The sequence below is a fragment of the Mytilus trossulus genome, chromosome 3 (assembly GCF_036588685.1).
Source record: "Mytilus trossulus isolate FHL-02 chromosome 3, PNRI_Mtr1.1.1.hap1, whole genome shotgun sequence".
Lineage (NCBI taxonomy): Eukaryota > Metazoa > Mollusca > Bivalvia > Mytilida > Mytilidae > Mytilus > Mytilus trossulus.
Window position 1 is genome coordinate 45462497 of NC_086375.1, and position 15780 is coordinate 45478276.

Genomic DNA, 15780 nt, shown 5'->3' on the forward strand with positions numbered 1-15780 from the left:
AAAATATACCTTCAAAGAGATAAGGAATAAAAAGATAAAACGATTATGATACTTTAGATAATCAGATTACATTTTAGCCTTTATGCACCTAATTTTTATCAATACCTCCGATGTCCTTTATTAATAGTCCACTTTTGTAAAGTACATACATATTAATCAATTATCGCTGTTTAATAATACAAAAAAACTTTTCAAATATTAGAAACAAATTAAGTCGCATGTTTTTGATGTACATTGTAGACAAAATGTCATACATTGTATATATATACCGTATTAGAATATATTTTCATCTTTTTCCTGTTGTTTCTTTTATATTCTTGTTTGTATGTTCTACTTCTTCCGCCATGTTGTTATAGCCTTCGTGCAACTCCTTTCATTTTCATCCGTCACTTTTCAATTACAGACATCACGATATGTATTTTACATTAATTGTTGGATTTGTTAGTGAGGATTCAGCTTTATCAATGATATTATAGAATTTGCGTGTATTTATTGGTGATAGACATTCAAAGTCTGATTTTATTATTTTGTAATAGAAATACATACGACTGAAATAGACAACAATAGCGAAATCGAGAGATTCAAAAGAGTTTGACACTTGTGAAATCATTATTTATTCTACGATTAAGCATGTATGAATCAAGTTTAACTTGTATAACTTGCAGATGACAATGAGGAGTCCGAATAAAAGGATAGATTACAGTAATGGTATATATGTTGCCACTGGAATCAACTCTTAATATTGAAAACGTTTCCCTACTAAATAATATCAATTGTCCGCCTTAAATGAAATCAAAAGTTTGACGTAACATTTGTTCAAACATGGAAGAATTAGTACAGATTTAATGATTCTAGGATATATTGGGATCACTTGGAATTTAGTCTCAAAATACAAGGCGTCTTTTCTACCCTACGTATTCGAAAACTATCGTAATATGTCCCTTAACGTTATTCTACAGACATTTGGTCACCTTAAAAAATTGTTGAAAAAATATATGAATAATCATTTTCATAATAGCGTGGACAAGATGATTTTTTGGCGTGCCCAGGTTATCAATTGACTGTGTCAGATTAGAAGAATCTTTGTATGTTACGCCCACTTGTCATATTGTTCGTGTAAAAGACATTTCAAACGTGGGGTCGACAAAGGTAATAAACGCCGAACTCAAATAATTCAAATAACTAGCAAGGGACTAAACCAATAAAAATGCATCAGAGACTAAAATCGAATAAAATAAAACACAACCCAGGGATTTAGTGTATTAACCATGCATATGGACAGTCAGAGAAGAATGACTTGTTCAATGTCAAAAGTATCGACATGCAGTAGGATAGTTAGGAGTTAACCTTTTAATACATATTTATAATCTTATATATAATCAGAGAAATCTCAATATAGAAATTAAATGTGAATGTGTATTCATACATAATATAAAAACAAAAGGTTTGAAAAGAATACCCATTTATTTTTGTTTTGATTTGCTGATGACAAAATCGATATTTGTGCCAATGGAAACTGTATTCAAAGATTTAATTACAACATCGGAAAGATAAGCTCTACTTAAATAAATAAGGTTTGTTTTAGCAATACGTATACTTGTATAGCAAATTTGAAACTCGAGAAAAAAATTGTTTAGTTACCGAACTTTTTGCTTGTCTTTTATTTGTTTCCGGACAGAAACATTAGTTTGTTTCTCTTCACAGTGAAATTTTCAGTGTTGTGATATTGTAAATATGTAGTTATATGAATTATGATAAAGAGCGACGAGTCTCCAACAATTTAGTAATAACTTTATTTTCATGTAAGATATGGCTATACATGATTATCATTCCCCCCACCCTCCATCCCGGCCTGAGTTATGTATCATTCCATTAACTTAGATAATATTAGAATGCTTTGGTACACGTCACGCTATCTCAACTCTAACACATTTTATCGTCATCTTTACATGTATTCTCAACATGTAAAAAAACCTGAGTGACAGAAAGCTTTGTGATTACAGATGCATATATCTACCAGAGTTGGGGTAATTGTAATTGTAATCGTTAATCAGCTGTAATTGATTACAATTTTTCAAGTAGTCATTGTAATCATTAATCAGCCAAATATCTGATTACATGTAATTTAATTTAATCAATTACTTTTCAAAATACCCTGTAATCCTGATTACTTTATGATTACATTCTGATTACAAAGTAAAAAATCTTTAACTTTGTTTATGGTCAATAAAGAAAACTTTTTGTTATTCTTATTCAATTTATATTGAACATGTTAAGATAGTTTGGTTTACTTTATAAAGCATGACAATTGAGTTTTTATACTTTAGTAAAAAATAAACTGTTACAGTATTGAAAAGTCATCAATAGTCTAAGAAGAGACAAATAATACAATAATATGTTTCTGGCCTGAGTAAAAGATATTGTACATATATTCACAATTTAAAGATGTACATATATAATGTATATGATAATAACTGTTATATTCAAAGAATACTTTTCTTTAACCCTTAAATATACTTGTGATCATTTATCTAATTAGCACAAAATTATCTAAAAGTAATCGGACCCATCTCTGATATCTACAGCCCATATGATGACCTTATATCGACCTACAGATGGCTTGTTTTAGTTAACACATATTTGTTTAGCGGCAAAGTAGCGGTTTACAAAACGCCACCTTTTATTCATTTTCCAAATTTACTTTTAACAATATGACGTCAAGGAAGAGAACAAGTGGGTGCATATATAGTTATGTTCTTTTTGTTATTATGAAGCATTGCTATTTATCAATATGTGTCTGCTAGACTATGATCATTATATTTGTTTTAATTGGCTAAGTTCTAGCTCCAAATAACTGCAAGTACTCTTCAAAAGGATTTATGGGGTTTTGTCTTTTTGGTTTTTTTTTGTGTGCTTTGCTGCTTTTGATAAGTCAAGACTCTTCCAACTGATTTGTACTGTTTGTGCTTATGTTGTGCTGTAACATCATGTCTAATGTTAGAGCAAGCTTGAACATCCCTACCATATTCTGTATGTCCCTCACCCAATTAGAGCCTTCTATTCATTGATCGGGCCGCTGGTTTTCTCGCTTTGATTGTATTACATTCTATTATTATGGACCTTCTAAAGCTTAATATATGGTATGGTTTTTATTTTAAATTTTAATCGAAGATCGTATATTGACCTATAAATGCTTGCAGTCCCTTTTAAAATCATACCACATTTCCTAAGACCTTATTGTAAATTATTTTCTTCCTATTTAACTAAACAATTTTATTTGACAAATAGGTAGATTGCAATAACACGCCATTTGTTAACACATTCTAACTAATATGTTGTTTTTTTTTATTTGACATAAAATCTCCAATTCCATTAGTTATTAGCTTTATGAGTTTATCATACATTGTTTCCCAAATATCATATATGATTACGATTTTTAGCCTCTTTATACACTTCAATTCGCCGTTTCAGAATCTATTGTATTTTAGGTAATATTTTTCAAAGCGTACACAAAAACGTTGAGATTGGTTTAGAATGTTCTTAACACTGGGAATTCATCCAACGGCGTAATGTTATTTTCATTTTGGTGTATAACAGTGAGATTACCCCTAGTCATTTAGATTCTGAAAAGGCGAATTGCTAGTAAAATAAAATGCGAAAAGAATGTGATACTCTTTCGATACACTGATTACTAGAGTGCTTTTACTGCTCAGCTTCTTTCTTTAAAAAGAATATATGGAATTTGAAGCATTGTAATATATAATCCATTATATGTTCTATCTGTTCTGATTATGACCTGCAACTAACGTGTATAGCATTGCATGGTTTAAATTCTATGGTAGAAATGTTTTTTCTCTCCATTTTTTAAACTCTTTTAATGTTATTTTACACGATGTGTAGAACTGGCATACATAATATTTAACTTTAAGTATCTTTGAAGATTTCATTTTCTTGCTACCACTATGGTGAATAAAAATGACTTTTTTTCGCATTTTAGACATCACTAAACATAAGGCTAGATTTTGATCCCTACCTTGAAACTAATTGCCAGTTAAAAAAAGGTAACTCAAGTGAATGGCTAGTGAATCATCTAATCATAGAACTATTCCTGGCTATAAAGTTACTTATTCAATAATGCATGTGAGAAACAAAGCAAATGATATTCTCTGTTGGGACTTTTAAAAATATAAAACAAATTAAAAAAAACACTTAAAAAACTTGATTCACTAAAGAAATGATTCGATTTGTTAATATTTAAAAGAGTTAATTCAATGTTGATGCCTTGATCTTTTATATAATAAGTGATTTATTGTTTTCACTGAATTTAAACTCTGAGATTAAAGTTTTTCTATCCCATTCGATGGCACTTAATGAACTATACGTTGATCTTTATTTTACCATGCATTGCATTTAAAACTTGCACTGTTAAAAAACATATATTTAATGTTGACTACAAAAATCCTTCGTAAAAGATGTATATGTCTAGAAAACGTTTATACATGTAAGTGATACACAATTCCTTCGATATCGCATGATTCTATTTACTGACTATTTATAAGACTAAAAGTAAATAAATCTACCAGTTTTTCATCAGATTCAACCTCTTGGATATTTTGCATCCTCCATATACTTTGGTATATAAGTGACTGGAAACTTACTGTAGGACAATAGTTTAGTGTCATTATGAAATAAGTGCGTCACGTAGAAAGAATTGCAACCTGGCCTTTATTCAATGCTTTATTTATTACTCTTTAGGAAGTTTTCGTTTAAGTTAACGTATGAGACAAATACAAGACAGCATTTGAAAAGTCCCTATCTGATGAAAGTTTATTCTTGAACTCTTATTCTTATAGGACGATTGGCAAATCTTCAACTTGTCAATACAGGTTATCGAGAATTTATCTGACAGTCTACTTCTAGCTATGTTTACTGTAGAATTTTAACTTCAAAATTTGTAGTTTGCTGTTTAAAACTTCATACCTCAAATCTTTTTAAGGTCAAATATGCTTAGATAAGACAAAGATATACAGAATGATATACAATTAAGGCATGTTGAATGTTTATCAGAAGTATTTTACACAGTAATCCCATGGTATTCAGGATAAATATCTCAATAAATACGTTACGGTCCGACATGGTCATACTCAACTGACTTCTTTAACAGGGATGTATTTCTGACACAAAAAAAGCTCCAACAGAGGTATGAAAAAGAAAATCGACTGAAATCAACACTTGATAAGAATAACGGTTATCATGACGAATAGGTTAATCAATACGTTCGCAGTCTAAGATATCCAGATACCAAAAAAGTCATCTAATCTTTAGATCAATCAGTTACATCCTATTACCAATTTTGACATTTTGTTTGAGTGTGGAATTGCTTTGTGTATGATGCATTAATTTCAAGAGACTTTTACCCTGAAAATACATCCGGTCTCGCTTTTTTTTAGTTTATTTTTTTTTTTCTGTTTCTTTAATTTGTTTCTTTTTAATAGATTTGTGCTAAATTAATACTGGTAAACTACTACTGTCTCTAAGTTCTTCTCTTTACCTATTCAAATTTTCACTTTTTCAATTCAAATAAAAAAATTATTACACTACGGTTAGACTGAAAACCGTTGAAATGTCTTAGAGATAAGACTTCGTCGAGTGTCAGAGGTATGGAATGGTTTCTGCATTGATAGTTATGTGATTTAGTTTAAGCAGTTCCTTTTGTTATAGTGGTATTAGCGTTGTCGCTTTTGTCAAGTTATGATTTAATTTTTGAAGCTATACTACATTGCATATTTTTTTAGTCGAAATATTAGTTTAACATATTTATTCATAGTTGATTGGGAAACAAGTAATTGCAAATTTTATATTAATCCCTTTCCACATTGCGGGTGCGAGTGCTTCCTTGTAGCGGCATTAACCTGCTCTTTTTCGAAATCTACAAGGGTGTCTTTTACATGAAAGAGATATGGCTCACGGATCAGCCATTTATCTTCCTTTTCCGACGGATTGTCATGGTTTCTCAAGATCATATTCGTAGATGGTGCCTTAATTTTACATATCATGAGTTCAAATGGTGTGTTCTGAAAGAAATCAGGGGTAATTAAATTATCTAAATTACTATGAAATTACAATGAAATCATAATGTGTGACTTTGGAGATTTTGTTCACCGACACATTTATTGGCGAAATTGAAATATAGGGCAGAAAGTTACATCAAGATGGTTTAATTGTCAGGTCAAATAAATTTGCAAGAAGATATGAGGTTGGATGCTTACGCAGGTGTTAACGCACATGTCCCTATTACATAACAGATTACTAAATAAAAGATACAGTATAAACAATAGACATTAAAATAAGATTAGAACAACATCACATCAAACATAAATTAATTTAGAAAGAATCAGAACACAATTCAAACATGGAACAAATGACAATTGAACATTTTCAGGATCATTTCTGCGAATATTGTATAAATATAATTGTATGCCATCTATTTGTGACAATATCGAGAAAAAGATCAAGATAGGAATTATACCTTTTATTTTGTGTAATATCCTTCAACTCAATGTCACTGGAATAGACGAGATGCTTGCACTCCCAGAAAAGTGGCTGATGAGTAAAAAGACATCATCAATATATTTCCAAATAAAAATGTAAGACTGCTTATAAAATAGGTTTAAGGACAATCAAAACCATAAATCCATATAAAAAAAAAAAAAATAAAAAAAAAAATAGATATATAAACAGTTTAATTTGATATCAAATTATGACATGAAACGCAAGCCTTGTACTATCGTATCAACTTTGAGATGTAAGAACATCCTCGATGACGCACCTCTCAAAATTCGGGAGCATCAACAGTTGGTTGCCGATTTTTATTTCGTTAAAAAGAGCTGAGAGCAAATATTTTTAAACCCTGCTTGTCATATGTGATATTCATTTATATATTGAGTATACTTGTTGGATATGATAACGACACTTGTGTTTTGCTAGATGCCGTACAGTATTCAGCTTCAGTACTGGTTTCATTTATCTTGTATTTGTTTTGTAAATTTGCTGTTAAGAACTATATAAATACACATAAACCCAAAATCTGAGTCTCTTATGGCCTAGCTTACATAAACGATTTTGTTGCACTGATTATGCTGCTTTGCTATAAATGTTCGCAAAACATATTATGGTATACTTTGCATAGAAATTTGTGATTATTATCAAACTAAAGTTTGAACTTCTCCGTGAAAAGTTAACATGCAGGGACTGTAGTTCTAAGGCTGTTTTAGCTTTTTTTCAAAGTTTTCCAGACATTTTATATCGCAAGTTACTGTTCAGTCTTTGTAGATGAAACGTACACGTCTGGTGTTCACAATTTTAATCCTGGTTTTATGAGTTTATATCTTTATTTAAGGTTTTCACTTTATCGGAAAAAATCCGTTTGCTCAAAAATGAGTACTTTGATGCCACAACTAATTGCTTCAGTACTGCATTAAGACCACTAGTTTGGATAAAATCTTTTTAATCATTTGAGTTTCACAAATTGGTTTCAATTAAGTATACGATTGAGCCGATACTTAGAAAAAATGTGATTCTCATTTTACACGACACACTTGAATGCTGTTTCTGGAAAAAAGTTTAAAAAAATCGAAATTCATGGAAATCGTAAAGAGTTAAATCGCAAAAATACCGAACTATGAGAAAAAAAAATCTGTTATCAAATGACAAAATCAAAAACTCAAAACACAAAAACGAATAAATAACAACTGTTATATTCCGGACTTGGTACAAGCTTTACTATGCAAACCAACAGGACGTGAACGTACCCTCAGCAGAGTTACTTAAGCAATTGTATCTGATTGGTTTTCGTCTTGGAACTGTTGTCGGTCGTTAGCACTGACTTAATATCTTATTCAATTGTACTGCTCTAAAATGCTTTGTTTTGTTTTTTGTTTCTGGGTCGATATTTGATAAAAATGAAACAATCTATTTTCTTTTATCAACATTCATTAAATGAAGATCCATCCTGTGTTCCTTGATCGTATACTTTCATCGGAACATTTCCAGTCATGTTGTTAAAGAAGAATCAGTTTTATTCTTTTTTGAATTCTTTTAACACTTTTTCGTCGTATATGTTATCCGGTGATATGTCTACGGTTAAATCCTTGTGAAAAAAAATGAAGATGATGAAACTCACAAATGAATAAAGATTACATATGATCATAACACTATCAAAGAAACGAAAAAAACGTAGAAACACTGTAGTTGATTTTATTTAACTGAAAAGGTCTTTATGAAACAGTTCCGTTTTGTTAATTTCTGTATATGATTTGAAATTCATTTATTGTAGATGTGTCAAAAGAAATCATTTATTTGTTTCAAAAGTACCTATTTCTTAATAACATTCAAACTCCCAGAAAGTATAATTATTTTTGACAACACAAATTGAAATGAATGGAAAAGAAATTAAAAATCAATTTCGAACTACAAGGAGACAATTGAAATCAACAAGACTTTAAATAAGCAATTTTGTGGATTTAAATGAAAAGAAATAATGTTGAATTTAAATAAATCATAAAAAAATATGTAAATACAATATTGGCAACAGGTAGATATAATCATTAACTGAGTTTTCAATTTAATCAATTTGTAGGACAGTTAAAGCTATATACGACGGTCCTCCTAATGCATCTCTGGGGAACAGATTAATTAGGATGAGAATGATCAAAATGGTAGTTACAGTATAACGAGCATACAAGTGGGAGTGTTAGTTCATACAAATATGGTTTGTATATGAAGTGATTGACAGATATCCGATAAATGAATCTTTGCGCGTATTTATAAAAAGAGACAGTTTCCGTAAGTCATTCACTTTTGAACAACTCTTATTTAACGAAACATTGGAACCGGTTAGGAAATAGCATGAAAAGATTTGCAGAATTATTCGCCGTATATTTAGGCTTGTTGTCTAGTTTAAGGTATGTTATAGTTTTAAGCTTATTTAGAATTAATTTCTTATAGTATCTTATTTTCTAGTATATGATATCAAACACTATGTTTATTTTGTGTCTAGCGGAGAGGTATTGGTTCTTTCTCGTGTCTATATTTATTTTTTGAAATTTCAACTACAATGAATTAAAAGTTAGCAACATTAATTTTTATTTTGACTAATTCAATTTTCGTCCATTAAATAAACTATGTTTCATCAATTTACATAAACTAAGAAGATGTACAGTACACCTATAATAAATATAGTGTTATAAATCCCGTAAGAAGTACACATTTTATCCCATTTCAGTTTTGAGGTATTCTGCATTTGTCTGAAATTGATACATTTATGGTTTGTCTTAACTGAAAGATGTTATGCTTCTTTTTTTAAACTACTTGCGAATTACGCGAAGTAATTTCAGTTTGGCAATCGTATGGTTACCGTAAGAAACAGCCAAACATATACAAAAAGGAACCATCAGACTCATTACACAAAAATAAACTGCCAACGCTGTGGCAAATAATGAAAGCGACTAAAAGACAAACAACAGTATATAAATTACTGAATTGAAAACTGTAGGACGAACATCTCAAACCCCACCGAAATGGAGGTGCTTTCATGTGTGTTATAAGGTAAAGCATATCCTGCTATACATGTGGTACCCTACGTTATTTGTTATGTAAATATAAACCCGGTGATAATTCTTATTTGGTAAGTGACATTCGAGGAGAAAATGAAAGAAGATGTATTTGTTTTGTTGGTTTTATTGGGATTTTTGGTTGTCGTTTCATAGAAAGTATCGAAAATTACGTCAACGAATTGGTCAAATTGTTACAATACATTGGAATCGGTATTTAAAAAGGATTATTCCTTTGCCTAAAATATAAAAATAATTTTGAAACTTAAAATTAGTTCATTGACAATTTAAAGTTCATTCAATGTTTGCTTGGTCCGTTTCTGTGTGTGTTGCGTTTCGGTGTTGTGTCTTTGTTCTCTTATATTTAATGCGTTTCCCTCGGTTTTAGTTTGTTACCCCGATTTTGTTTTTTGTCCATGGATTTATGAGTTTTGAACAGCGGTATACTACTGTTGCCTTTATTTGAGTATCAATATACAATTTTGCTGGTAAATATTTAATCAGAACATCAAACAGTTGTGGATCTAAATTTTTAATTTTAATAAGGGATATAAAAACTTCAGAGAAATCAATTTGTAATTGTCGATATATTTGTCCATGTATGTTACCGATTTCAATATGCATGTAACGTGATTGTGGAATGACCTTCATGGTAAAAAGTTTGATAATATATCAAAACAAGAAGTTCTGAAACATCAGCGTGAAACAAAAAAAGAATCTAAGATCAACTTGGAAAATAAGATGATTGGTTATTTGTTTATTTACTGACATGCATAAAAGGGATTAAATCAAGTTTAACTAGAAGCGATTGCAATTTAATGTTTGATTTTATCACATGATTCATTAACTGAAAACTTACAAAATGTGTTATTCAATTTTTTTTGGAATTATTCCAAAACTCACCGTATTTAAAAGTAAGTTGTTTTGTTAGTGTTTCACTGGGATACACCTCATTCTGTCTACTTTTTCTTATAAAGTGTGGAATTCATGAAAAGGTGTTCAAACTTTTCATATTAATACATTTTAATTCAAGTTATAATTGTTCTCAACAAAACTTGTAATTATCTTATTGAGCAAAAGGAAAATAAACACGTAAAAACAGGCATAGCGATTTTGTGAAACCTAAAAAAACAAAATTTCAGAACGATATTTTATTTATCATGATTTATCATGATTCAAAGAAAAGTTAAACGATGTTTTTGTTATTTTTATATGTACATTTTCTTGGTTATTTGTATAATTTATGATATGGCTTAACTCAGAATGTAGAAAATAGATACGTTAAAAAAACAACCGAAAGACACCTAGAAGAAAACTGTGTTCAGAAATAATCATATGCTTGTACCAAACTATTAATGGTACTTAGTTCATAAAATGTGGGACTAAAATAAAGGCAATAGTAGTATATCGATGTTGGATATCAAAGATATGCAAAAATATCAAATTATCCAAAAAACGATTACTTTAAAACATGACATAGGACAACTGCTGACAGGGTTTTTGGGGCGGGTACTTTTATATGTGGAGGGGTTAGGATAGCGTATAGTTCGAAAATAACTCGTCCCATTTTTTTTTATCTAAATGAATGGATTAATATTAATTTAACGTATTATTCTTCTTATAACTAGATGTATGACATAATAATAAACATAGTTTATACGCATGCGTGATACAGAAAAAGAAAAGAATTGAGAAAGGGGGTTTAGTTAGTCATCAACAAAATAACACCATGGTATATATTAGACATCTTCATGCCACCATTGCAATAAAGCATCTTTTGGGGGATACAATTATACATTCCATTTCTTTAACAAAAAGCGTTTCAAATTATTAGGCATATACTAGTATATGAAAAAATCATCCACGAAAACCACGAATATTGGTACCCCACGAATAAAAGTACTTTCACAGTATATAAAAAAATTGATCCATCAATATATGATTAGCATCGTTGAACTAACTATGAAAAATATTGTGCTTTGGAATAAAAAAAAAGACTAAATCCGATTTCAGGTGTTATCCGAAGACAAAGTCATGATCATTTAATAGCTAAGTGCACACTCACGCATAAAGCCTGTTATATAGGGCGCAGTCTGTTATTGAGAAATGCTTTGTGTTCGGTAACGAATCAATTAGCCGTTTCACATTTCATGGTGATAGTATTACTCAGATACGCTCTGATACTGAAGCTATGTTGTATTTATAAGGTTAAAGTAAATTGGTTTCAACAAACCTTTACGTTTGAATATAATGTACGTAAGATATTCAGGATAATTCACTTATCAATGAGTATTCCTACCCATTCCAGTTCATTTTGCATGAGGCAAGTATCTATAATCAATAAATTTTAACATGTATACAAGTATTCAAATACATTAAGGTTTAAAGATATGTTTTATGCTAATTATGTCAAATTTACTGCAATTTCAACGCTTTAAATATAACTAACACATCGCAATTCATCATTTTAAAATTAGTAAATAAACTCATCATAGAAACCAGCATTAAGTTTTGTTTTAAGCCAGACGCAGGTTTTGTCTACAAAAGACACATCAGTGACGCTCGAATCAAAAAAATTTAGCAAGGCCAAATAAAGTACGATGTTTAAGAGCACTGAGAACCGAAATTCCTAAAGTTTTGCCAATACAGCTCAGGTAATCTACTCCCAAGGTCGAAAAGCCTTAGTATTTCAAAAACTCAAAAGTTTGGTAAGAAGTTTATTTATAAATATATACCATATCAATGATAATTCATGTCAGCACAGAAGTACTGACTACTGAGCTAGTGATACCCTGGGGGAATTAAAACTCCTCCAGCAGTGGCATCGACCTAGTGGTTGTAATATGTCATTCAAACAAAATTGTACTGTTTTGTTACCAGATTTGTGTACCTGGTTCTGTATCGTTCAATCCTATTAAACTTTCTTCATTGGAGTTACTGTTAAAAATTGATCCAAAAAGAAAACGTAGAATGGTTAAATTTTATTCATTGTCCCTGGGGGTATCGTTGAACAGCACTATACTACTGTTACCTTTTTTGACTTTCTACATGTAATTTTAACACATGTACATATATAAAGAATTTAACTTTTATTATTTTTTTCCAAGCAAAATATCTGAACGAGGCTAAATACTGTTCGTTTAATATGTTTGTAATTGAGTTGCTGTCAGGGTTTTTCGCCTTTTCCAAGTTTTTAACTTTCAATTTTATAATAATTCAAATTTACAATTGAATGCTGAATATACTGTAGTTCCATAACAAGTTTGCTGCACTACTACTTCTTTTTCTGTTCCATTCAGTAATGAAATATATTCAGCAGAAAAAATGAATTTGTTTTATACTTATCACACGCAAACATAAATGAAAAGCAATAATATAATATAAAGATTCCCTTTAAATGAAGTCATTTACTAATGTTCTAACATGTCTATAAATGAACCAGGACGATATATCTTTTGGTAGAACGCACATTTTATTAATTCACGAAGAAGCGATTTTTCCGGAATGTTTCTTTTCGGTAAATGAATCAAAGCAACAGATAACTGTATTAAAATATCAACAACTTCAGTAAAAACACTAATATGAGCAAACAAACCATTATATCTGAAATGGATTTGGAAGACTCAATGACTTTTGGTATATAAGTTTATAGTTTTTATAACAAAAAAGTAAATGTGAAAATGAAAATCCAAAACTATAAGATTAGCATACACATAGTTCCTAATGTTTGATACCCTTTTTTTTTTTTTTTATTATCAATTGAAATTTGACAGGAGAGCTAAAAAGTAAATTAAAAGTAACAACAGCATAAAGGTGTAAAACGGACAGCATCAAACTCCCTAATAATAAAGTGTGAGTGTTGAACTAAAAAGAAATCTATTTTGTTATGATGTTTGAAACGCAACAATCAACTATGTGACCAAAATGTTTTGACAACTACTTTGACGATATTCTCAGGGAGTCATAGTTTAAATTTTTGTTATCATTCTTTTTTTGTTTGTTTTTCCTTTCATTGACATTTAGTATTATGATTTACTGTAAAATGGATACATTGGTAGATGATTGAACGCACTGCCGTCTTAACTCGAAGTGAGCACGCTACCACGACACCACTGAGTCAGGTTTTTTTTCGACGGGAATTCATGCATAGCCAGATAGGCTTATTCTATGTACATCATTTGAATACTGACAATTTATATAAAATAATTAACCTTTTGACTGTGATTTAATCTTCATAAGTGAATCAATATTCGGACCTCCAAAGTACAAGACAAAATTATTTGCCAATCATAAAAATGGGTTTTATGATACCTTGTTCTCTATTTTGATTCACTACTCTTTTAAGCTAGGTATTATATATATAAAAAGTTTTTAAAAAAATAAAAAAAATACTAAACTCCATTTTGAATTGAAAAAGGTCTATAAAACTGAAATTATCAAAGGTTAAACTTTGTCAACCAACGGAACTAATAAAAAATGTCGTATTTCTACAGACGTTTTCCGGGTTTTTCTAAAGAAGTACGAATAATTATAAAACAGACAATAGATTGCTTTAAAATTAAAATAAATCAGTCTTAACGGGTCTGCTGTTAGTTTTAAGACACACACAAGACACAGTAGGCTTAAAATTTAAGCTATACATTGAAAATTCATGTAAATCTTTGTTATTGTATTGTGTGTGCATACTTTGTATACAATAGGTATAAAGATATCAAATAGACAAAACTCGAAATGTTGTTTACTTCAAGATTAAAGTGCTAGAAATATTCCAAATATATCTTAACAGGTTTTTATTTCAATAAAAATGATAAATACCTTGTTAATACTTTAGATACATGTCGAATTGTGAAGGAAACCAATGAACTATTAAAAATTATGTCTTTATTAAGTTTGACATTCAAGCCAACGTTTTAAGTAATTATTTTGTAAAATCCTTTACCCTCTATCATGGTATAAATGATATGATGTAGACGCTAAGTGAGTCTGTATGTTGTGGTATTCAGCACCCCTGCTTTGATATACACAAGATATACCATTAAGATATCAAATTTCATATCCCCTTGGCATTGTAAAACGAAGAGCATGTTTAAATGGAAAAATTTGAAAGCTTGTTGGTAACATTGCTTTTATGACACGGTCGTTATCTTGAAAATGATAATTTTCTCCGAACGTGTCCCGTTGAGTTAGCTGTTTATTTGCAAATTATAAACGTCGTAAAAATATGTAAGTTTTGTCTCTGGAACTGGTAGGACTTCATATTTTCTATCATGCAAATTGATAGTCGATCTTCATGTATATTTTAGAGTATTGGAATGAAATAACACAAAACTATCAGTTGTAAAAAAAATATTTATCAGTGAAGTAATCTCGCCTGACAGTTGATCCTTGCTTATTATTCAATTAGTTTTTCGATACGTATTTCTAAACACTCGAGACTATACGATAATATTATATCACTACTCAATGTTTCATTAGATGAAAGTATATTTTTCATGTATTCAAAATATGAGAACAACTAATATATTGTACTTGTAAACAATACTGAATTTCCAAAGATGTAAACGCCTTATACCTTAAACATTTTTCTTGTAGAATTGTACAATATTTGTAATAACGTGTAAGCTAATACACCTATAAAGGTCGTAGAGAAAGTAATTCTTCTTGCAGTAATTTGATGTATCCAAAAATAACTTTTGCTTAGTTTTATAACGCTATTGTCCATCATTTATAAATAAGAAAAATATCACTGGCTTAGTTCATTTTGACAAAATTATACACACATGATACCAGTTACACAAATGATAAGGAGAATTTCAGAAACTCGAATTTAGGTCACAAGAAACAAAGCAGACAAATAAAAAGCCACAACAAATTTTTTACAGTACCAAAAAAATGTAAAGTTAAATGGAAAACACTGTTGACAATGAACTTAAAAAAAAAATAATAGCTAAATAAGCTTTAAAGTGCTACATCGCATCCCATATCAGTTTTAATTTACTTGAGAAAGTTGACCTAATAAGTCTTCGGTTGTTCTGCTTACTTTTTTGTCGGAGGGTGACGGAGAGGAGTATATTTCTCATATACGGTATATTAATTTTATTTCAAATAGTTATCAAAAGTACCAGGATTATAATTTTATACGCCAGACGCGCGTTTCTTCTACATAAGA

The 15780-nt window shown here is 29.9% G+C and overlaps 1 protein-coding gene across 1 annotated transcript in view; it reads left to right on the forward strand.

Moving 5' to 3' along the window:
- The first annotated feature begins 8749 nt into the window (after positions 1-8749).
- Positions 8750-15780, forward strand: part of LOC134711607 (uncharacterized) — a 31232-nt gene continuing 24201 nt past the window's right edge. Inside the window, exon 1 of the mRNA XM_063572305.1 lies at positions 8750-8963. Within this exon, the coding sequence (XP_063428375.1) occupies positions 8908-8963 (56 nt within the window). The 5' untranslated portion in view covers positions 8750-8907. The remainder of the gene's footprint in view (positions 8964-15780) is intronic.